Source organism: Gouania willdenowi, chromosome 21 (genome assembly GCF_900634775.1).
Source record: "Gouania willdenowi chromosome 21, fGouWil2.1, whole genome shotgun sequence".
Classification (NCBI taxonomy): domain Eukaryota; kingdom Metazoa; phylum Chordata; class Actinopteri; order Blenniiformes; family Gobiesocidae; genus Gouania; species Gouania willdenowi.
The window spans coordinates 9,318,408-9,340,797 of NC_041064.1; the positions used below are offsets into that span (position 1 = coordinate 9,318,408).

Consider the following 22,390-nt stretch of genomic DNA (forward strand, 5'->3'; position numbering starts at 1 on the left):
GCACAGATCAACGCTGCTGTTACACTTTACAATCAGAAGTATTATAACAAATATTGGATTTATTTTTTTCCCCGTTAAAGAAAAACAAGTTTACAATGAGAGAAAAGAAATGTTATTTGAGTTTCTGTGTCGAATTGAGACGTGACAGCTGCAGCTAACAGGCTACACAGTGTGTGCATGCTACAGCAACACACAGGAATATCACCAGCAACCACATGTGACTGTAGCGTGTTCCCACACGGATGAAACGCACCAACAACTTAGCAAACACCCGGAGCTTATTCTTACCTTCACACTCAAAAGTTTGGCATGGTGAAGTTTCACCAAACACGCCGTGTTTCCCAACCTCCTGCCAAACACGCATCCATGTCGCAGAGTTCTAAACACGCTTTGAGCCAAAAGGATTTTTGTCATATTAACCTGAAGCCAACAATTTAGAGAAAATGATTCGCAGCTTTGAAATTAACAAAATACAAGCATAAAAAACAAAAACAAACTGGGGGAAAAAAAACCCCTGAGAAAGTTACTAAAGTTTGGCACTGGCAGTTCATGCAGGCTTTAGTAAGCTCGGTGCTGATTGGTCAGCGGCCTGCGTTAGGACGCACTCAGGAAGCGCACAGAGCGTCTATTGGTCAGAAATAAAACGCCCACATGCATAGGTTAAGACCCTAAAATCACAACTTTTATATTAAAAACAGGCAAAAACACAAAATCCCTTGCACTCAACCTAAAACCAGAAATGTATGGGGTGCCCATTGTAAAGTTCCACATGCTAAAATAAACAGAATTTTTTTTTTTTTTTTTTTTGCAACATTTAGCAACAAACATTAACAAAAAAAACAAAAAACGTATGTTAGTTACTTTTGGCCAGATTTACAGCAACATTTGTGTTGTTTTTTTCATTTAAATGTGAAACATTAAATAGTTAAATATTAAATCTAAATGTCACGGGTGAAACTACATATTTAGCTAATATAGCTAATATTAGCTAATTAGTTAGTTTCACCGGTGACATTTAGATTTAACATTTAGATTTAGAATTATATTTAACATTTAGATTTAACATTTAACATTGACATTTAATATTTAGATTTAGATTTAACATTTAACATTTAAATTTAATATTTGGACTTAGATTCAACATTTGGACTGAGATTCAACATTCATATGTAACATTTAGATTTAGAATTAGATATAAGATTTACATTTAACATTTGACATTTGACATTTGAATTTTGATTGAACATTTAACCTTTACATTTACCACTGACGTTATGTTTTTACAAGAAATGTAAATATCACAAATACTGCTATAAATTAGGTCAAAAGTATGAATTCACATACATTTTTTAAATGTGGTTTGTTCCTTAAAGTTGCAAACAGCTGCTGTTTATTTTAGCATGTGCAACTTTACAATGGGCGAACCATATGAATGAGCTTTTTGCTTAGTTTAAATTTAAATCAAATTTTAACATCATTTTATTTACGGCACTTATTTATTTTATTTTTTTGGTCAACCAAGTAATATTGAGTAAAAAAAAAATGTAGAAATATAATTAAAAAAAATTATATTCATCTATGGGTCAACATACATTATTTAAATTCTTATTTTCATTGGGGGAAAAAAATAAATAAATAAAAATGCAGCTTTCTGATTGAATATCAACCTTCTTGTCACTAACTTGTGCTCGGTGCTTTCTGTGCTACAAACTCTTTGTACAACCTTTTCTTTGAAGCCAATTGGCCGCAAAGAAAAAAGCCAACGTGACCATAGAGCGGCTGCACGGTGGTGGGATTAGAGGGGTCTGTGTGTGATTTGCTGATCACTGCAACATTGCTCCTGTGTGGACGAAGGCTTTTTGATTGTTACTTTGCTGTGTTCAGCACTATGAACAAAGTGGATGTGGGTATTAAGACTTGTATGGTTCAGGAAATCCCTCGAACTCCAGATATTGGGTGTGTGACAATAGACCTATGTGCTTTGAACCATTTAATTCGGTATTTATACATATTATTTAAGGTAGTTTTCTATTTCTAATTAATATAAGGTGGATCACACAGCCCCAATTTGTTATTTTTCTTTTACAGTAAGTTTCAGAACAAATACATATTTTTAAAACTATTCAGTCAGGCTTAAATTTCTTTTTGATTCTTCACATTTCACTAAACAAACCACTTGTTTCTCTCCACACTTGGCAGTGGCTGCTCCCACTGACTGTGACTCTGTGGAGCACTGCTGACATCCAGTGGCAATTCTTACCCTGAAAAAAATCAGAGAGTTTCAGTCAAAGTGGCACCATGACAGTCTCTATATTTACTGTAAATGCTTCGAGCATCATTTCGCTGCCACCGCGCAGTAAAAGAAGTGACAGCTTGACACCTCCATGGAGGTCAGTGTGTTAATTTGCAGCTATAGAAGTGCAATCAAACTGGAGAGGATTGGAAGACGAGTCGAATAAATGTTTTGACCGTGAAGCACTATGTCTGTAGGAAGAATTTTATAAACAAGTTTATGCCTGAACATTTTGCACTAAAGGAAAAACGAATTTACACATATCTATAATGGGAAAAAATAAAAATTACTCCAAAAACACATGAGATCACTACAAATTTACACAGATATAACAGAAAAATAACAAAACAATGACTAAAATGTCTTCAAAAACCCAAAATGTCAACAAAATACACAATATGGCCCCAAAAACACACATTTTGGCTGAAAATAAACATACAAAATGACAAACAATTGCACAAAAGGAGAACTAAATACACATATCTACAAGCAAAAACAACAACAAATTTACTCCAAAAACACATAAGATGTAAATATACACCGATGTAACAGAAAAATAAACAAAACAATTACAAAAATGTCTCCAAAACACTAATTGACCACACAATACACAATATGACTTAAAATATAACAACAAAAATACACAAAATGACTCAAAAAAACACACAAAACTCCAAAGACACACAAGATATACAGAGATACAGTATAACAGAAGAATAAAACAATTACAAAAATGTCTCCAAAGCACAAAATGACATCAAAATACACAAATAACATAACGGAAAAAAAAAACAACACACACAGACAAAATAACACATGAAAATACACAAAATAAGAGAAAAATACTCAAAATGACAAAAAGAACAGGATAAACCCTTTATTGTTCCCTGAATTATTCTTCAGATCGGTCATTGAATTTCCCCTCTTGTGATCAATAAAGGTAAATTATATTCTAAATGATGACATAAATGTTGATCATGTGGCCCCCGAGTCAGACAATCACCTTTTTGTGGCCCCCACTGATCCCATATATCTTATCAAAGGATTTTTTTTAATTAAAAAGGAATATGAGGTATGTGGTCTCTTGGTTTTCTGCAGGTTATCAACATATATATATATATATCCACCTCAATATTAACAAGTTTTAATGAGAAACACAATTATCATTACATGTACATTTCCTGTGTGTGACTAGAGCATTTTTATCTGCATCTTGTGTTTTATCTTTTAGTTCAACAGTAAGAGTTGCTACGTTTTGATTAAAAAAAAAATGGTTTACTTTTACAATGATTAGTTTGTCAGTCTATTATCACATCCATCTTTATTGTTTATCAAGCTTTATTGAGCTGAAGCCAAGGAAAAGGCTGAGAAACGCCCTCGACTTACCAGTCAGTCACAGCCACAGATTGTCACACATTTACACCATCATATCTGTGGACTGATACAAGTGCTGAGAGATGATTTAATCTGTCGGTAAACAACACACACATTGAGTATAAATGTGTTGTTTATTCTAAATATATTGTTTAAAATCAGATTTGTTTTTGAATACCAAAAAGGAACAGAAGTCTGTCTAAATGAAGGTTTAACCCTCCTATTATCCTCAAATATTACTAATATATTTTACCCATGGGGTCAATCTGACCCCATGGGTAAAATTTAGCACATTTAGCACATTGAAAAAATATCATGATAATTTTATAGTCGTGAAATATGAAGCAAAAAAAAAGTAAACTATTATTTTTTTTGAAGGATAAACATTGAATAGGGTCAAATTGACCCCAAGGATAATAGGAGGGCTAATATTACCAATTAATAGTACTATTTATTCATGCAGACAATAAAAAATAAATACAAATACACACATTCTGTAGTTACACACAATAAACAACCTATAAAACACTGTGTATATATTTATTTCTGAACTGTGGCATTACCTAAAGCATGTGTGTCAAACTCGAGGCCCGGGGGCCAATTCCAGCCCTTTACAGCATCCAATTCGGCCCACAGAAGAGAAGAAAAAAAAACAGAATAAACATCAATCTATAAATTACAAACTAAATGGATTATAGATATCTGAGTTCCTCAAAATACACAAAATCAATAAAACTTTAAAATATTTGCTGGCACTCACAGTTTTCCCACACTTATATCACATGATGGCAGACATTTTTAAAAGCTAAATTGTTGAAAGAACTCAACATTTTTCCAAAATCCTCCAATTTTGCCTAAATTATTCTACAAAATTACCCAAATTAAATAAAAATGCAGCACAAAATCATTTATACTAAGGATCCTGCAGGGACTGATATCTGTCATTCATTGCTTGGATATTGTCAATTTTTTACATACTTTACTTATCATTTAAAAGTGGAAATGCACGTTTCCTGTTTCTATAATCTGCAGCCCCCTTGAGATCAAACTGGTCCATATTTGGCCCCTGAACTAAAATGAATGACACATCTGACCTAAAGAATCCATTAATAAAGCCATAGTCATTGAGTATTCTTATGGCTCAGTCATTATGGAACATAGTTCCACTAATACAGCTAGGCTTTTTCTCTGCTGTAAGTTTCTAATAACAGTTTTGCCATCACAGAATAAGCTTGGGCATTTGGCACCAATAACGCCTGAAGTGCACGCAGTGGTTACCACTGAAGCCTGTTTAATGCATCGTTTGGCCCTCCATTAGAAGAAGGCCTGTGGGTATTGGTCGCCTCTTAAATTCTTCCACTGATTGGCTGGCGGGCTGTGTAACGAGTTCCAGCGTCTGTCGGCGGTGGAGTGGAGGGATCCCACATTGTCTGCCATTCCAAGTGTGAGTTTCAGATGTTAAGGGAGCTTAAGGGAGAACACAAATAGACATAGACTCCCTCTGGCCCTGATCGCTGTATTTCTAAGCACGGCCCTGAGACGACAGAAATAATAGTCGCTTCATTTCAACAATGTATGACGACCTTTGCTCTGTGGAGGGCACAGCTGATATGAAGAAGGCTTTATACTTTCAGAAGTTGACCTCATTTGTTCAGGATCTTGAAGCAACAAAGTTAGTCAAAGCTCAGACATGATCAGAACTAGTTTTGATTCAAGTGATTGTGATTTATTCATTTATTTTAAACATTAAAAAACAATATAAAGCAATCATTGCTCACTTAAAAAGAGCCCCAGCAATGTTTGAGGAGGGGCGGAAAGAAGCTTAACACTTATCTAGTCCTGCCCCTACTTCCAAGCTATTTCACAAAGTACAAAAGAAATTTGACATTTGATCAGATGCACATATATATATATATACACACACACAACAAAATACACAAATATGAACAAAAACAAGCATTCATAGGCCTACCTATACTTAAATGCATAAACATCCCATGTTTTAAGTATAATATTAAGACTGTTCCAAAGAGATACCCCACAAACTGAGATGCACACACTTTTAAAGTAGTCCAGAATGTTCTCTGTCACCCCGCAAAACATATTCCCCTTCTCTACTTAAAAAAAAAAATCAGAAAACATTTTTTGACAGTGTTCTGTAATTAGCTTTATACATAATTTGCAATGTTTTAAACTTAATCAAATCCATAACACAATGTGAATATTTTAACATTTCATTTTCCTTCACTTGTTCAAGAGCTCATGCACAGTTTGCATGTGCTCCTCAAGCGTTTGTGGTCAACTTTTAACAGAAGAAGTGTAGTGTGAATAAAAGGCTAGCAGTGTTTGATATTAAGTGACCTAAGTCAAGTTAGGTTAAGTTAAGTAACAAAAGTATCAATCAATCAATCAAAAGTGAACATAAATAAGATTCAATGTTTTTTCAATGCCACAAGTTTGACGACTGGTGCTATTTTTCTGGTCACTAATGTCTTTCAATCTCAGTTTGTTTCCCAACATCAGTCAAATTTGACTGAAATTTCAGAAAAACCTGTTCGCAGGGATTTTTTTCTTTTCCGATCTGCCTGTGGCCCCCTCTGTAGGTCAAACTTGAAGCACTTGTTGCACTTAGTGCTTTAAATAAGAGGAATATAATTTTTTTTATTCAGTTATTCATTGATGTGGGGTTTATTTTATGAGTTTTAGTTGATTTTCATCAGTGAATATTAATCGTCTGTCAAGCTCTGTGATTGACTGACGTCCTATCCAGGGGGGTTTTCACCACTTAATGCCGTTACTGTATGTCTACTGGGATAAACTCCAGCATTCCCCGTGACTATAGTAGATGAGACGCTTCCTGTCATGGTTCTGTGTGGGTGTTCTGTCTGTATATACGTATGTGCACATGAATGTAGACCCTCACCACAGGTGTTTGTTACCCAACCACTATATCAGGAGACGCAGCTCAAATAGTGTTTGTTTCAGTCTCTGTTGTACTTGAAGTCATGTCTCGTGTAGAGCCTGACACAGCTATCACAGGTTAATCAATAATTGATTGATAGCTCAGCTGATTAGTTGGTCAGGATTTCATATGAAACTGATGAATTAACTTTAGTCGCTTTGTGCTGCGCTTTCTGCATTATAAGCTTTATTTTTTTATTATCAATATTATTGGTATTAGGGCACGAGCACAGCGGTGCATAGGATCCTATTGTAATGCACCTCATTATTATTATTATTATTATTATTATTATTCTTACATAAAAAGTGATCACATTTTTTAAGGGCCTAAACGGGTTTAAAAAAACTTTATGGGGGAATTGGACGTGTGAATGACAAAATGACTCAATGGCGCCCCCTTGAAAATTGTATTTGCTCCCAGCTGGCTCTGATTACATCATCACTCTACAGTGATGACATCATCATCACAGAGACAGAAATTCCTTGCTTTCATAGAGAGATACATCTTGCATCCAACACTGCACTGTTAAAGTACTTCACACATTCATATTTTTATTTTAAACATACATCTTTATTTGTTTGTGTTAAAAAAAACAATATTGACAATAAAGTTGAATCTTTATAGATTGAAATATTCCTCTTAGCAGCCTGTTTACTTGGATGATGTGCTACGCTAATGGAAGTTATTAAAAGTTTGTAGAGCTATAGTAAGTTGATGCTAATTAATTATAGCAGCTTTCATTTGTATACCAAAAAAATGAGTTATGGTTTAACCCAACCGTCATTCATAGTCATACCATGACCTATTGGTAAAAGGAAATTATAGGCATTATATTTGCACAGAACATTGCAGGAAAGTTTGTGATGTAATCTTTGAAAATGTTCAGCTATGTCTCAACACTAAAATATTTATTATTATTATTATATTTTATTCTGGAAATACAGTTTTCCTTAATTCATTTATTGGTGGCTTTACTGTCCTTATGTTGACAGTGTTTCTAATTAAAAATCAAATAGTGTTTGTCTTTGTCTAGAAATCATATTTTATGTATTCTAATAAATCATACAGTATATATCCTGTGTATATTATTGTTCTTAATTCATATTACATCCACTATTGAGCAATATATTGGTTATAGGCTGATATATCGTATAGCGTTAAATAAAAAAATAAATATATCTAGTCTTGAGTCCCTTCTTTTTTTTTTTTTTTTAACTGTTGTTTTTCCTGCTTTCGTTTATTTATTTTTTTTCAGCATTAGCATGGGTTTATAGTTCATGTTCATGTTCATTATTTTATAATGCCTCTTTAAATGTCAAATATAAATGTGCATTTCAGGGCAACATCATTACATTAAATAATTGTGACATTTCTACTTTCTCTCATTGTTTTCAAGGAAAAGCATAGAATAATGAGCTCGTGTTAATAGCGGGGAATCTTCTACAGGTGGAGCTGAGGTCACCATGACCTTGAGTGTAGTCTTTTAGAACAGAACAGTTAACTTTGGTTAAAAATAAAAACTATTTAAAGATGTTTTTCAGACTTAGTTACAAGACAAACTGTGGAAAAATTGTAGCTCTTGTGGACCTCATTCAAGCTGCAATAACCTTGGTTTGACTATTGATCCTGATAAAGGGGTTAAATCAAATTTTGAGCAAATCTTAGGGTAGATTTTAGGAATACACCAAAGGCTCCATCGTCTTCATCATCAGTGGCATGATGTTATGAAAGATTGTGTGTCCTGCTAATTTAATTTGGGACTCCAGATATTAGATGTGATGGAGACAAAAGCATCAACTAGAGAAAATAAATGTCCCTTTGAGTTGACATTAAGTTTCCCTCCCTCATAATGATGAAGCATCCATGGTAAAAAAAAAAAAAAAAAAAGGCAGTTGTAGCTTTGTTTAGCCCACTCTCATCTAATCCCCGACTGGCCAGGGAGGAGAATTGGGAGAGAGCAAATGAGGGGAAAGACAGGAACGAGGGCCACGGGGCCAGCATCAGTCCCCTTAAGGAGCCACAGCTCCTGCTCTTAGAAATCCTAAGAAACTTCACACCTCTCTGTGGAGACTATAAATAGGCACCATCTGTCCCCCCAGGCTCAGTTACAGCCTCATTCCTTTTGGCATGGATAGGGGTCCGGGAAGGAAGCGCTTGGAGTTTAAAAGGGAACAGGGAGGTGGGGTGTGTGTGGGGGGGAGCGGGGGTAGGGAGGTTGGGGGAGTTAGAATCAAACCAGAGTCCCAAATCTACCCCCATCACTGGGGGTTGACTGGGTCATCGCCCCCGGCATGTTTTATGGAAAAGGAAGCCTGTCCACTCTCCCTTGAGTTTGACATTGTTGAAATCCAATCACAAAAATATGGAGCGCCAATTATAAAGTTGCACATGCTAAAATAAACAGCAACTTTTCGCGACATTTAACAACAAACCACATTTAAAAATGTGTGAATTTGTTTGTTACTTTTGACCAGATTTACAGCAATATTTGGGTAATTTGTGATATTCTTTTATCATAAAAATATAATATTAATGTTAAATCTAAATCTAAATGTTAATTGTTAATTTGTTAATTGCTAAATGTTAACTAAAACTAAATATTCAGCTAATGTGCAAATTTACTGGAATGAGCTTTGATTTTGCTACCACTGGTGATTTCGCATTTTAGCAAAATATGTAGTTTCACCCAGGGCATTTAGATTTAACATTTAGATTTAAAATTAAGATTGAAGATTTAGATTAAGCATTTAGATTTAAAATTTAGATTTAACATTTAGATTTGAATTTAACATTTAGATTTAGATTTCACATTGACATTGTATTTTTACAAGAAAAGAAATTTCACAAACATTGCTGTAAATCTGGTCAAAAGTAACAAAAAAAATTCACACAGGTTATTTTAAAGTTGGTTTGTTGCTAAATGTTGCAAAAAGTTGTTTATTTTAGCATGCGCAACTTTACAGTCAGCGCCCCATACAGAAGGCATTTCTTTTCATAAACTCGAACCCTTTTCATTAATCATCCACACTGGAGAACTCCAAGGTGACGACAGCTGCTGCACCTTGACGTCAGCAATGATACCATTTAATCTGCATCCATTCCTAATTGAACACTTCATGAACCTTTGAATGGTGCAAATAACAAATTGGAAAATACCCATGAAATGTAAACCCCAAATGTGTAAGATAACTAAAAACATAAAGTGGTGTAACCAGGCATCAGCACTACACATCACAACTGTCATTCCTTAGAGGAGACGGTTATAGCGTCTGTCCTGAAACAAACCTGTGGCTGATATTATGATATGCACTGTTTGTCTCAAGGGCAACGCTCAGGACTGAGGAAGCGACACAGAAAAGTTATCAAAGAGACTTTAGTTTCTGCAATAATATTCCACATGAGCGTCCTATTCACCATTTAATCATCACCCATAACTAATCATGTGTATTTATAGAAATAATGTGATGTTAACCCTTTTGGTGTTCTTTTTATTAATGTTGCCTTCATCCAAAATTGGTTTAATATCATCCATCTCACACCATTAGTTGCTCTACATCTGCTCATGTTCCCTTTAAGCCAAAAGTGCAGTATGTCCATGGCACTGATGCTGATGACCTTTTCTCTAGTTCCTTCTGAGCCACTAGAAATCAGCCAAAGATGCAATTTAAACACTGTGGAAAAAGTAAAGTCATGTATTTAAAAATATATGTATACTGCATATATATGAAATAACATAAAATTAAGTGAAATGAAAAGAACAGTAACATGACTCATTATTTATTGCTTCTTGATCATTAAATCATGCATTTACAGCAAACCTGAAGCTTGACCTATTGATTTTCAAAGCCTTGTTCTGACACTAACAATGTGAGCCACGTCTGTATGTGCACGTAGCAATAAAAGTAATCAATCAAAATGATCTATAATGAAAGATCATGCAGTCTTTTTTATCTTGGCACCTTGACTCCACTTTGTAATGCTACATTAAATCATATTAAAGACATCTGCAGAAACTTTAGGTCAAATATGTCCAAATGACCTGCTACCCATTTTTAGCCTTGAAGCTGCTCTGACCGTGGTTGCTCTATGTACCTACCCAGGGTATATGAGCTTACACTAAGGACTCTGATTTCTTTCCCGCAGTTCAAAAACATCTATGTGAGGTTCAGTGAAGTCTGTTAATATGGCTGTGGTTGTATATCTGTGTTATCGAGTGTGTTCTGACATTCTGCTTAGGGTGTAAACCGCTGAATATAAGTTGTAAAAAAAGATGAAAAAAGAACCAAATTCTCAATTGTCAAAAAACTCTTCTGCAAGTCTAATAGGAACAATTTGTGATCATCAAGTGTTTTTGAAGCACATTCATAGAATTTATTAGATTCCAAATCACAATGGTGCAAATGCATCATCTAAGATTCAATAACAACTTTTGATTGTTTCTTTATATATAGATAATCTTTAAAAGCATTTAAAATATCTGAGATCTATATGGCAAGATCAAGCAGCCATTCATTTTCAATCATGTTTGCTTGCATCTTGTATGTCCTTGAGCTGGTTTAAGGTAGGCATACACTGTGCACTTTTTTTCAATAGTTGTACTCAGCTCCAGCACAAATTGTGCGAAGAGTCCAAATGTTCGCAGCTCACGATTCATGTTCCCACACTATACGGACCGACACTCTGACTCAACCAGACTGCACGTCCATACACGACACGTCGGAGTCTTGTATCTGGAAATGCAACATAAAAATTAGAAAAAGAAGAAGAACTCTGAAGCATAGTCATTAAAATAGAAAATAAAAGAAGAACCCGGAAGTAGATAGACACTCGCAATGATAAGCAAAAATAAAAGCATTGAATTGGCAATTTGTGCCATTCTCTGCTTTTAAAAAGGCGGCGGCGATGTGGAACAGGCTGAGCAGACATGGGCAGTATGGTCTGTCAATTCTACAGCGGTCCAACACTGTGCGCGCATGCCCAGTGTGAGAGTTTGAGGTAAGCCGGTCCATGGCACTGCTTCAACAGTGCAATACCCTCATGAGGGGTGACCAGGATTTCAAACAGGTTTTCTTGCGACCATACGATTGCTGATCGGGAGGTGGTCATGTTCTTGTGAGCCCTTGTTTACAACACGACTCGTCAAGATCCCAAAAATAGACGCACAAGTGAAAAATCAGCTCAAAATAGGCAAAGAATCACACAGTGCTACCTGTTACTTACTGAAGCTCTTTTTTTCCTTAATTTAGGTCTGACCACACATTCCTCCTATCTCTAGAATCATTGTCCCAAAAGACCTGAACACTGTGACTACATCAGTGGTTGGTTATTTGTTTATTTCAATAGAGAAGATTGTGTATCTGCACTAATCTGATGCTGAAAATTGGTAACGGTATATTGAAATATGTTGTTTAGAAGTCAGTTGGAATTAACTCAGGGGAAGTCATATTAGTTGCATCTGTCATTGATCAGTCACATAAGGATTATTTGTGGGGTAATTATTCTAGAAAATCTGTTCCAATTCATCATCAAATAAACTTGAGCTGTCTCTTCTCACTCTCTCTTTTCCTAAGCTGACCTGCCATCACTTCTTAATAAAGCCCAACTCTACGGTGCTGGAAAATCCATTAATATTCTAGAATTCAGCTCAGCTTGTACTGCAGCACAGGTGCAAGGACGGGGCAGAGTTTCTATAGGGAGGCGAGTGAGGAGAAGTCAGACTGGGAGAAGGTACAACAGAGAGCCCCAAGTGAGCCTGGATGACAGCTGAGGGACTGAGGCTTTCTCTAGCTTACCCTCATGGAGATGGGGTCAGCGAAAGCAAGAGGGCAGGGCGTGTGTGTGTGTGTGTGTGTGTGTGTGTGTGTGTGTGTGCATTGGGTAAGGGGGCTATGGGAGGTAGAAGAATGTATGTAGTTCCTTCGTCACCGGGCCCTGTGATGGTGGTGGGGGCAGGGCTGCACCGCTGGCCCTGAGAGACAGATATAGACTAGAATTAAGGAGACAGAATTTGCACTCTTGGCCTTGTCTGGGTTACTGGCATTGGCAGCTGAGAGCTCCACTAGATCTCCATCTCCCTGGGCTTTTACGTCACATCCTTCTCAATCTGAACACAGGTGCTGCTTCTTCAAACCCCAATAGTTAGTGACCAGAAAATAAACAAAGGCGCAATATTAGATTAAGATGACGCCACTTCCACCACCTGTCTACACAGAGACCTTTCTGCAGTATCTCTACTATCTTCATAACAAATGTTGTTTTTGTACACTTGCATGTTTGAGCAATATTTCAAGAAAACTCAGGTTTACAGATTCAGAGAAGGGAAGAAACCAACAGCTGTTTGAGTCTAATATTAAACAGTGACTAAGCAGACTTTCATATAGGGGCAGCCAACACTTAATTCACCAATATTGCAGAGCAGTAGTGGCTAATGGTTGAAGAAGCGACTCGTACATTGAGGGACATAGTTTCTAATCTACTGTGGGCGCATTAGTAAAGCCATTCCCTGCCAATTGCTTCCTAGAACAACCCTGTTGCTGCCAAGTGCTCCTCAGAGATGAGTTAAAAACAGAGAAATTATTTCATGTATTTACCCATATTTATGTGACAATAAAGTAATCAGTTGAGTTTTGAGTCCCTAAATGGTCTTTCCTTTAGTATTTAATGTCGGACCATTGGAACATCTCGACAAGTTCACCTGTATTAGCAGCGTTGTTGATGTAGAAGTAGGGATGGGCCAAGCAAGACATCAAGACCTGATGCGGAAAAGCCCAAGTGGCATTCTCAGCACTCCACTGCATTTGGAGGTCCGAGCACATCTCCTTAAAGGCAAGGCAGATTTAGTTATATCCCGCATTTTATACACAAGGTAACTTAATGTGCTTTACATGATTGAAAGTGAAACATTCAGATGGAAGATAAATTAAATCAAGGAGTCGCCAGATACAACTCTTTCACGGCCGATTCGATACCGATTCTACAACCTTAAGTATTCGGCCGATCATGACATTGATCCGATATTATATCAGCGCGGATCTTACATATTTGTATAACTTATTCTGTAGAGTGAATTTACAATCGCTAGCAAGAGTAGGTATGACAAAAACTCATTCAATAGAAGTGCTGGAGTTCTAGAACGTACCACTTCTATCCAAATGCATATATTGGAGATTTTAGATGTAGACTGATATATACAGATTTTTGGCTTTTTGCCCATATCGGACCGAAATCTCATATCTGTAACGAATCGTGAAACCCCTAAACCAAACAGTGCACAATTAAAAACAATGAAGACTCACACCTTCAACAACAAAACCTGGAGAACAAAAACAAAGATGACCCAACATCTACAATGCTTCGTCAAGCGCCAGCTGCGCTACATCATGGGGGTGTGACAAATGTCCAATGACAACCTGTGAAAGAAGACCAACCAGGAGCCCATCGCAACCATTACTGACGTTGTATGGTCGCGGCCAAAGGTGATATGGCGACAAAGTGTCAAAAAGAACCTGGAGGAGACCAAACTGTCCAGAGAAGAAGAGAGTGATGTATAGCTCAAGTGTAAGCCCTATGTTAGTGGTATAGTCTTGGTCTTGTCTTGGTTTGTCTTGGTCTTTGTCTTGTTCTAGGTCAAGTCTTGATCTTGGATACTGTGGTCTTGAGCACATCACTACCCTATGCTCCACTAACTGCATTAATTTGTTCCTATAGCACTACATAGCTGCATAGCTGTTATCTTCTAGCCTTTCCTAATGTTTATAACATACCTGTAAGTCACTTAACCCACACCAGCCCAGTCATTTGATAGATGTTTGCTCTGCACTCTGTGCTTAAGTGAATCGTATATTTACAGTAACATGGGTACCTGTCAATCCCCTGGGGTGCCCAATCAGGTTAATTCACCCTGTGTCACACTGAACACCCATCACACTAGACCCCTGTATGGTAAGTAGAGACGTGTCCCATGAGACCACAAAAAAAAAAAAAACTTTAATGCTGGGAATGGATATAATTATGTTCTGGGAAGCCCTACTTGACTTCTTTCCAGTGTCTTATTTATATTCATTCACTGATTTACAGCATGTGTGTGACATATGATATGCATGTTACTTTATACTCTAGCTTTTTATATAATGCATAATAAACTACTGTATATATTCTATAAGGTGTATGATAATGGATTAAAATAGTGTTTCTTGAATAATACACACAGAGATTGTTTTTAAATGTGTTGTCCTATTTAGCATTGGCCAAGGATTCCTCCTAAAATGATGTAGATCAATGGTCACCAACATGGTGCCTGCGGGCTCCAGGCAGCCTGCATGGACCACCTGAGGGGCCCTCAGGAGCTCTAGTCATCAATGAACTCCATCTAAAATCTGATTTTGAAACCTCAACATTTTCTTTAAGTTACTGCTAGCCTTCCTTATTATCTTACCCTCTAATTAAAGTGAAACTGTGAACATTTAGGATTTAAAAGTTCTCTTTAAACTGGTAGCCCTTCAGACTATTCACTAAGTATGAAGTACTTCAGTGACCCCTGAAGTAGATAGTGCATAAGAAAGCGGGCCGTTGTGAGTGAAAGTGTAGAGTTTCTCCTGTGGCCTCACATGACCTTTCACACGTCAGTGGTGTTTTCGTTTTTGATTATAGCTATATGGCATGAATAAACACTTTCGGGCCGACAGCCTTGTATTCCATGTTAAGAGAGAAGCCCACCACATGCTCACAAAAAAACACAAACCCCTCCCACCAGCTATCCAATCCGTACGTACGAGCAGCTCTGACGAGGGTGAAGAAGAAAAATAGCCTCATATATATACACCCAAAGGGGGGTGTCTTGCTTCGAGTCCCCTCCATTCTGTGCTGCACTACTTGTGTGCCACCCATACTGGAATTTGTCTGTGCTTCAGGGCCAAAGTAGTTTTTTTTTTACAATCAGCTGAAATGGCACCAAAGAAGGACGTTAAGGCACCCGCCAAGAAGGCCGAACCCGCAGCAGCAGCAGCACCAGCACCAGCAGCAGCACCAGCACCAGCTCCTGCACCTGCACCTGCTAAGACTCCTGCAGTTGACCTGTCCGCTGTCAAGGTACAATGAATGCCAACCTGAACTGCTTTTGGGGAGGGTTTGGAAAAAGCTGGGATTTCAACTTTTACTTAGAACTTCATTAACAGATTCCCCAACTGGAACAAAACTTATAACAGTTACCAATGTTTTCCTCATATTTTCTTGAATAGTAGGTAGGATGAAAAATACAGATGGCTACAAGTCAGTTTATCAACAGAATTCATTTTCACTTAGAGTTTAGTCCTAAAAACAGATGGAAGTGACCGTTTCAAGCTTCTCACTGTGAGGGGAGCAAGAATCTGAGGGTGAATGAGTAGAACCTTGGATAGCTCACCATGACTTAGACCACACCCCGGCCTCTCTGGATTGGACCATCACAGCGGTGACTGATACATGAGGGCAGTGGGTGACACCAAATGTGGACATGTTAATGTAGCTAAAGATGGACCTCCGCAGAAAAGGTGCCCCCATCCCAGGCTAAAATTGGCAAAGAAACAATTTGAATGCAGATTTAAAAAAAGTGAAGAATCCGTGTTTTGTTATGTAGGTCTTTGTATGTGTTTACTTTCTGTGATCAATCCTCATTACGCTGCTTTGTATTGGCTTGCAGATTGAATTCAGCGGAGACCAGATTGACGGTATGTGGCCCACGTTACATTTTTGCTTTCAGTGACAATGCACAATAGACCATACAACTTGACATCCTGACAACAACAAAGCGCTATTCATTATTTTTTCTTGACTTTATTTTATTATTATTATTATTATTATTTTTCTCTTCAGGTAAAGTTTAAAATGTTACATGGAGCCCTCTTCTTCAAGCCCCTCGAGGGTTTTTTGGGTTTTCCCTGGCGTGCCCCTAAAGTGTAATGATTTCTGTTAATGTCTGTCCACTGTTGATATAACGTTTTGTTCCAAAAACAAAAAAATGGAAATAGCTCAAATCCAGATCACAATAAACTTAACAGCTGCCACTAAAATGTAAGTGTGCTAAATTGCATTAAATCATAAAGGTTTACTTTAGATCGTACATTAGAGTAATTTGGAATTTACTCCAAATTGTGAATGTCTTGATCTGGGAATACCCAGATCAGGACAAGCTCCTTCAACAGTTCAACGGTTACCAGGTAGGGGACTAAGGGGTTACGGAACGAGGTAGGGGGACTAAGGTGAACTCATGAATCAAACACCTCAGGATCTGCAGAGCGGCTACTTGTTACACTACAGTCAGCATTCCCTACTTTTACTCACCCATGGAGGGCTCTTGCCTTTAAAAGGAGGGTCTCATATTCTCAGCTATGTTTATCAATTCCAAGGTGGTCTTTTAAAAGAGCCCATTGCCCCAAGAGAGAGAGAGGAAGAGGAAGAGAGATAGGATAGAAATAGTAGGCTATGTGCACTGATACCACACACATTGAAGATTGTCTTGGCCTTTGTATAGAAAATTCATTTGCAGTCGCTGCCACCTAGTGGATGGCTGACCATCAGCTCCTCATTGTAAAATGCAGATGATTTTTAACCAGTGGTTCCCAAAATTTTTTGGATCGTGACCCTATTTTAATATCAAGACTTTCTGGCGACCCTAAAGACGTTATTATTTTTTTTTCTAGAATTATAATTTTTTTAATCATGTTTCTGATTACCTGGGTCCTTTCTGTGTGGAGTTTGCATGATCTCCCTGTGCTGCGTGGGCTTCCTCCTACAATCCAAAAACATGACTGTAAGGTTGATTGGGGTCTCTAAAATTGCCCATAGTAGTGAATGAGAGAGTGGTTGTTTGTCTGTGTTGCCCTGCGATGGACTGGCGCCCCGTCCAGGGTGTACCCCCGCCCAGCGCCCAATGAGAGCCGGAGATTGGCACCGGCAGACCCCTGCGACCCTGTAAAACAGGAGCAAGTGGGTTTGAAAATGGATGGATGGCTGTTTCTTATGCTGTATTACAAATACAGAATTGCCAGTATTAGTAACAAGTTGTGCCAGCTCAGATATTTTTATACAGCATTATATTAGTATCATTAATAATAACTAGATTTAAATTGAACAAAGTGAAAGTACAGAATACAGTTGGATTGTGTGTTTAAATATGTACAAGAATCATAATTAAAAAATGTCAAAAATAAATGTTTAATCAGTAATTTGCTTTTATCAATTACTAGACATTTCAGGTGACCCCAAGGTTGAAAAACACTAATTTTAACTATTAAAAGGATGAATTTTACACAAAGAAAACTAAAGGACAAGAAATTAAATATTTTAAACAATTGCAATTATTGTTATATTTAAAGATGTATTCAAGTATTTGATATTTAAATAAAAATTTTAAAAAACATGGAAAAATTTACTTAAGCATTATGAAAGCTCAATAACTATAGAAAACAATTGAGAAAACTGTGAAAATAAACTAAACTATTCCTAGAAAATGATTCATGTTCATTATTTTTGTTAGAATTACTTGCATGCACAATAAAGGCTTAAATCTCCTCTCTCTCACACACACTATACTCTATAGGCTGTATGCAGTAATACACACTATTTTAAACCAGTGAATCTATTAGCTTTTTTTTTTAACATTTAACACTTGTCATTGGCAGACTACAGGGAGGCCTTTGGTCTGTTTGACAGAGTGGGAGATAACAAGGTGGCTTATAACCAGATTGCCGACATCATGCGTGCTCTGGGACAGAACCCCACCAACAAGGAGGTGAAGACTATCTTGGGCAACCCCTCGGCTGATGGTAAGCAATACGTTTAATCATTTTTTAAAAGCATTTTACCTTATACTGGTCTGCATTTGGGCATTGTAGGACAAAGAGTTTATTCACCTTTTGAATATATCCAATTATCATTTGCACTTCTTTTCCAATCAGAAATGGCCAACAAGAGAATAGAGTTTGAGGCATTCCTGCCCATGCTCCAGACCATCATCAACAGCCCAAACAAGGCAGGATTTGAGGACTACGTTGAGGGTCTGCGTGTCTTTGACAAGGAGGGCAACGGCACAGTGATGGGTGCTGAGCTGCGTATTGTGCTGTCAACACTGGGTGAGTCAGGCATGGCTAGGCCATGAAGACCACTTTGTTGTTTTTCATACCATATCCTTCTTCACACCATGTCCACCATCTGCTATTACAGGAGAGAAGATGAATGAGGCTGAGATTGATGCACTTATGGCAGGACAGGAGGACGAGAATGGCTGTATCAACTACGAGGGTAAGACATAAATTTCACTTACTTAGAATTTATATTTTTATCAGGAAGTGAAAAAAAAGCCCCATGAGCTTGAAACACATGAAATTTGTAAAATATTGTCAATGCTTCTATGATATTGGTCTAATATACTATCATATAAAGTTTGAGTAACACTTTCTACGTAAAGGCTGACATTACGCTGTCATTATTATGACATGACACCTGTCATTAGCATGAATAAAGTGTCGTCATGAAGGCTGTCATCAAGTGTCCTTCGTTACCCTGACCCTACATAGCCCCATTAGATCCCTTCACCTAACTTAAAACATGCCAACATAGCTCCAAAAGTGTCATAATATAGTGAATGACACATAATGACAGCCTTCATGACACCTTACTCATGCTAATGACAGCCTTATGTATACAATTACAAGTGTTGTTAAAGTTTGCTTTTTTTTCAGCATAAAAATGTTTAAAATATTATTTTTTTTTAATTATTATTATTAACTAACATTTTTGTATTTCAGGAACAATAATGTCTTATAATATATTAAGGTTTCATTTATTCAGACAACTTTTTTTTTCAGGAATTTGATCTCCTGACATGTTCTGACTGCCAACTGACAGTCTTCCACAGAGGCATCTAGTGATTGCTTGGCATGTTAAGCTGTGGTTTCGTTTATTCATGCTGAGTGCCTTTGATGGTTCCTTTGAAGTTTTATTTGACTACCATGTGATAATTCCTGCGATATTCATTTTGTCTTCTTTTATAACAGTATGTTCAGGAATAGTTTTTCTCCTGACATGTTTTGACTGTCAACTGCCAGTCTTCATCAGACATACTGTTACGTTAACACCCAGTGAGGCATCAAAGGAATCATCAAAGGCGATAAGCAGAACTCCTCTGATGAAGACTGGCAGTCAAAACATGTCAGGAGATAAAAAAAATCCTGAAACACCTTGTCTGAATAAACAAAATCTCAACTTAACATGCTGTTCAATAAGTAGACAAAATTAATCGTGCTGGAATGATTGCTTGGCAGTCAAAACATGTCAGAAGATCAAATTTCCTGAAAAAATGTTTGAATAAATGAAACCTTAACATATCTTTAAAAACTGAGCTTGATGGAATTATTAACAATAATGTGTCATAGTCTAATTTGACTCATCTCCTTTTCCTCTGTTTTTTCTCTTTTCCGATTGGCTCATGGCTCTGCAGCCTTTGTAAAGCACATCATGTCTGTGTAAGGACCCTTCCACAGTGGTGGTGACCATGGAAAACTATATGTGCAGACATCATGGAGTCAGGACATCTACTCGCTGTTTCCCATAAACCATCGGTGGAAGCGGGGGAACAAAGGACTATGAGATGTCTTTTCCTAATCCCGTCTTTTATTATGTTCCATCTTTTTTCTCTTTTGTCCAACATCAACTGGTGCTTTTTTTGTTTTCATCTCTCTTCCTGCTATTGAGGAAGCTGTCCCGATGTTGCACAAGGTGCTTCTTCCCTCATCTTCATCCAAGCTCTCTGGAGGAGCAGTGATGAAGAGGAGGGTGGGAAAACAATTATCATCCCCCTCTCACTTTCTGTCTGACTGGTTCTCTATCTACTAGTTGGCCCGGGACTGGCCATCAAAATAAATGCACTCCTCACCTATCCCATTCCCAAGTCTTAACTTATTGTATCCTCTGCCGTTTCAAAATAAATTTTTCACACACCCATTTTTTTTTCCTCCTCAAAAGAATATTTGATTCAATGGATTAATTTTCAGCAAAGACAGGTCAGGCTCTACAGCAGACATAGGTAACTGGAGGCCACATTTGAACCCTGGGTCTAATTTAGTGTAAACACGCAAAATGACTGCAAAAAACCCAAAAAGACTAAGAAATACAAAACTAAAATTCACAAAAACAACAAACAATATACAAAATTACAACTAAAACAAAGACAAAAGACAACAAAAATGAGAGAAAATGATATTAAATAAGACCAGAAACATACAAAAGAACAACAGAATCACAAAAAATTATAGAAAATGTACTAAACAATACCAAGAACACACATACAACAACAAAAACACTCAACATGACTTCTTCAGGAGGCCACAAAGGTGATGAATTGATTGAAATACATTATTTAAATTAAATTATAAAATTTAAATAATATTTGTTAAACGTGTACAGTTTTGCACCTGGACTTAATTGAAACAAACTTTAACACGCAATAAAAACAAAACAGGAATGTGAGTTTTTAAATTATACTGTATATGCATTTGATGATTAGCTAATATTCACTCATTCTCCTCTATTCAGTCGTGGAGAGATGCAATCCTGCACGTTTTTAATGACTCATCTGATACAACGCTTTCCTTAAAAAGAACTACAACATTCCCAAATGTCAGATTAAGAAAGGAGAACATCTAATCTAATATTATAATTTACCATCAGTTGCAACTAAACAACAAAACCAGTAGAACCAGAGTACATGTGACATATTAAACGGTTGCTCTTAAAACATATACTTATTTCTTGATAAACAACAGCTCTTTAATCTCATTTTTGTAGTGGCACAGAAGGCGGTGAGCATTCTAACTTCTAAAAGAGAGGAAAAATGCCACTCTGGTGTCACTTATTGTTAATTTTATTGGCTTTAATTAATATAACTGGTGTCATATCAACAAAAGAAAAACTGCAAACATCTACTTGACCTTTTAAATACATTGACATTTGCCGTAGGGAGGTGGAGGAGGAGGTTGGGAAAGGGGGCACGAAGATGAGGAATGCTGAAAAAATACAGAAGCAAACTAACAGGTAAGGGTAGAACAGGAAATAGAGAAGATGTCATACCACAAATTGAGTCCAAAAAAGAAACAGAACTACTCATATACTTATCCCTAACATGTATTTCAACAGATTGACTGCGTATCTTCCAAAGCGTGTCCTTTGCTCCTCAGCGGTTGCTTTATTTTCCCTCCAAAATATTGGTCCACACAAGAAAACATTAAGATAAATTTCCATAGCAAAGCAGAATGGTCTGCAAACACACACACACACAGGTTTCCCAGGAACTGCGTCCTCTTCTAAACCAGTGGTTCTCAACCTTTTCAGCCCGCGACCCCCACAATAAAGGTGCCAGAGACCGGGGACCCCCACTGTATCTGAAGGTGGTTGAACACACACAAGAACATCGAAGAGCAGTCATATGGAGACAGGGCCATCTATAAGGGGGATAAAGGGATCGTTTTTTAGGGTCCATCCATAAAGTCTATGAATCCGTGATAACCACGTTTATTTTTTTTTCTGAATAATAGCCACTGTTAACCAGGAAGTTTATTATTATTTGCTTCATAATACAGTCATTAAAAATGTAAATTATTGATTTCATCAGAAATAAAATTGATTAAAAATGACCAATTATTGTGGATTAGGTGGTGAAATGGGATTTTAAAAACCACAAAAAATGGTTGAAAGTTGCAAGTCAGAGTGGTTAAAAACTGACAGAAAAA

At 37.0% G+C, this 22,390-nt stretch overlaps 2 protein-coding genes across 2 annotated transcripts in view; one reads left to right on the plus strand and one right to left on the minus strand.

The window, feature by feature from the left end:
• cps1 (carbamoyl-phosphate synthase 1, mitochondrial) overlaps positions 1 to 544 on the minus strand; it is a 63,521-nt gene extending 62,977 nt beyond the window's left edge. Inside the window, exon 1 of the mRNA XM_028435707.1 lies at positions 289 to 544. Within this exon, the coding sequence (XP_028291508.1) occupies positions 289 to 414 (126 nt within the window). The 5' untranslated portion in view covers positions 415 to 544. The remainder of the gene's footprint in view (positions 1 to 288) is intronic.
• Positions 545 to 15,460: 14,916 nt separating this feature from the next.
• myl1 (myosin, light chain 1, alkali; skeletal, fast) lies at positions 15,461 to 20,606 on the plus strand. Its single transcript, XM_028435754.1, has 6 exons — positions 15,461 to 15,716; positions 16,306 to 16,333; positions 18,287 to 18,430; positions 18,563 to 18,736; positions 18,828 to 18,905; positions 20,104 to 20,606. Exons 1-6 carry the CDS (start codon positions 15,573 to 15,575, stop codon positions 20,130 to 20,132), a joined length of 597 nt encoding a protein of 198 aa, XP_028291555.1. The 5' UTR covers positions 15,461 to 15,572; the 3' UTR covers positions 20,133 to 20,606.
• The last annotated feature ends 1,784 nt before the right edge of the window (positions 20,607 to 22,390 follow it).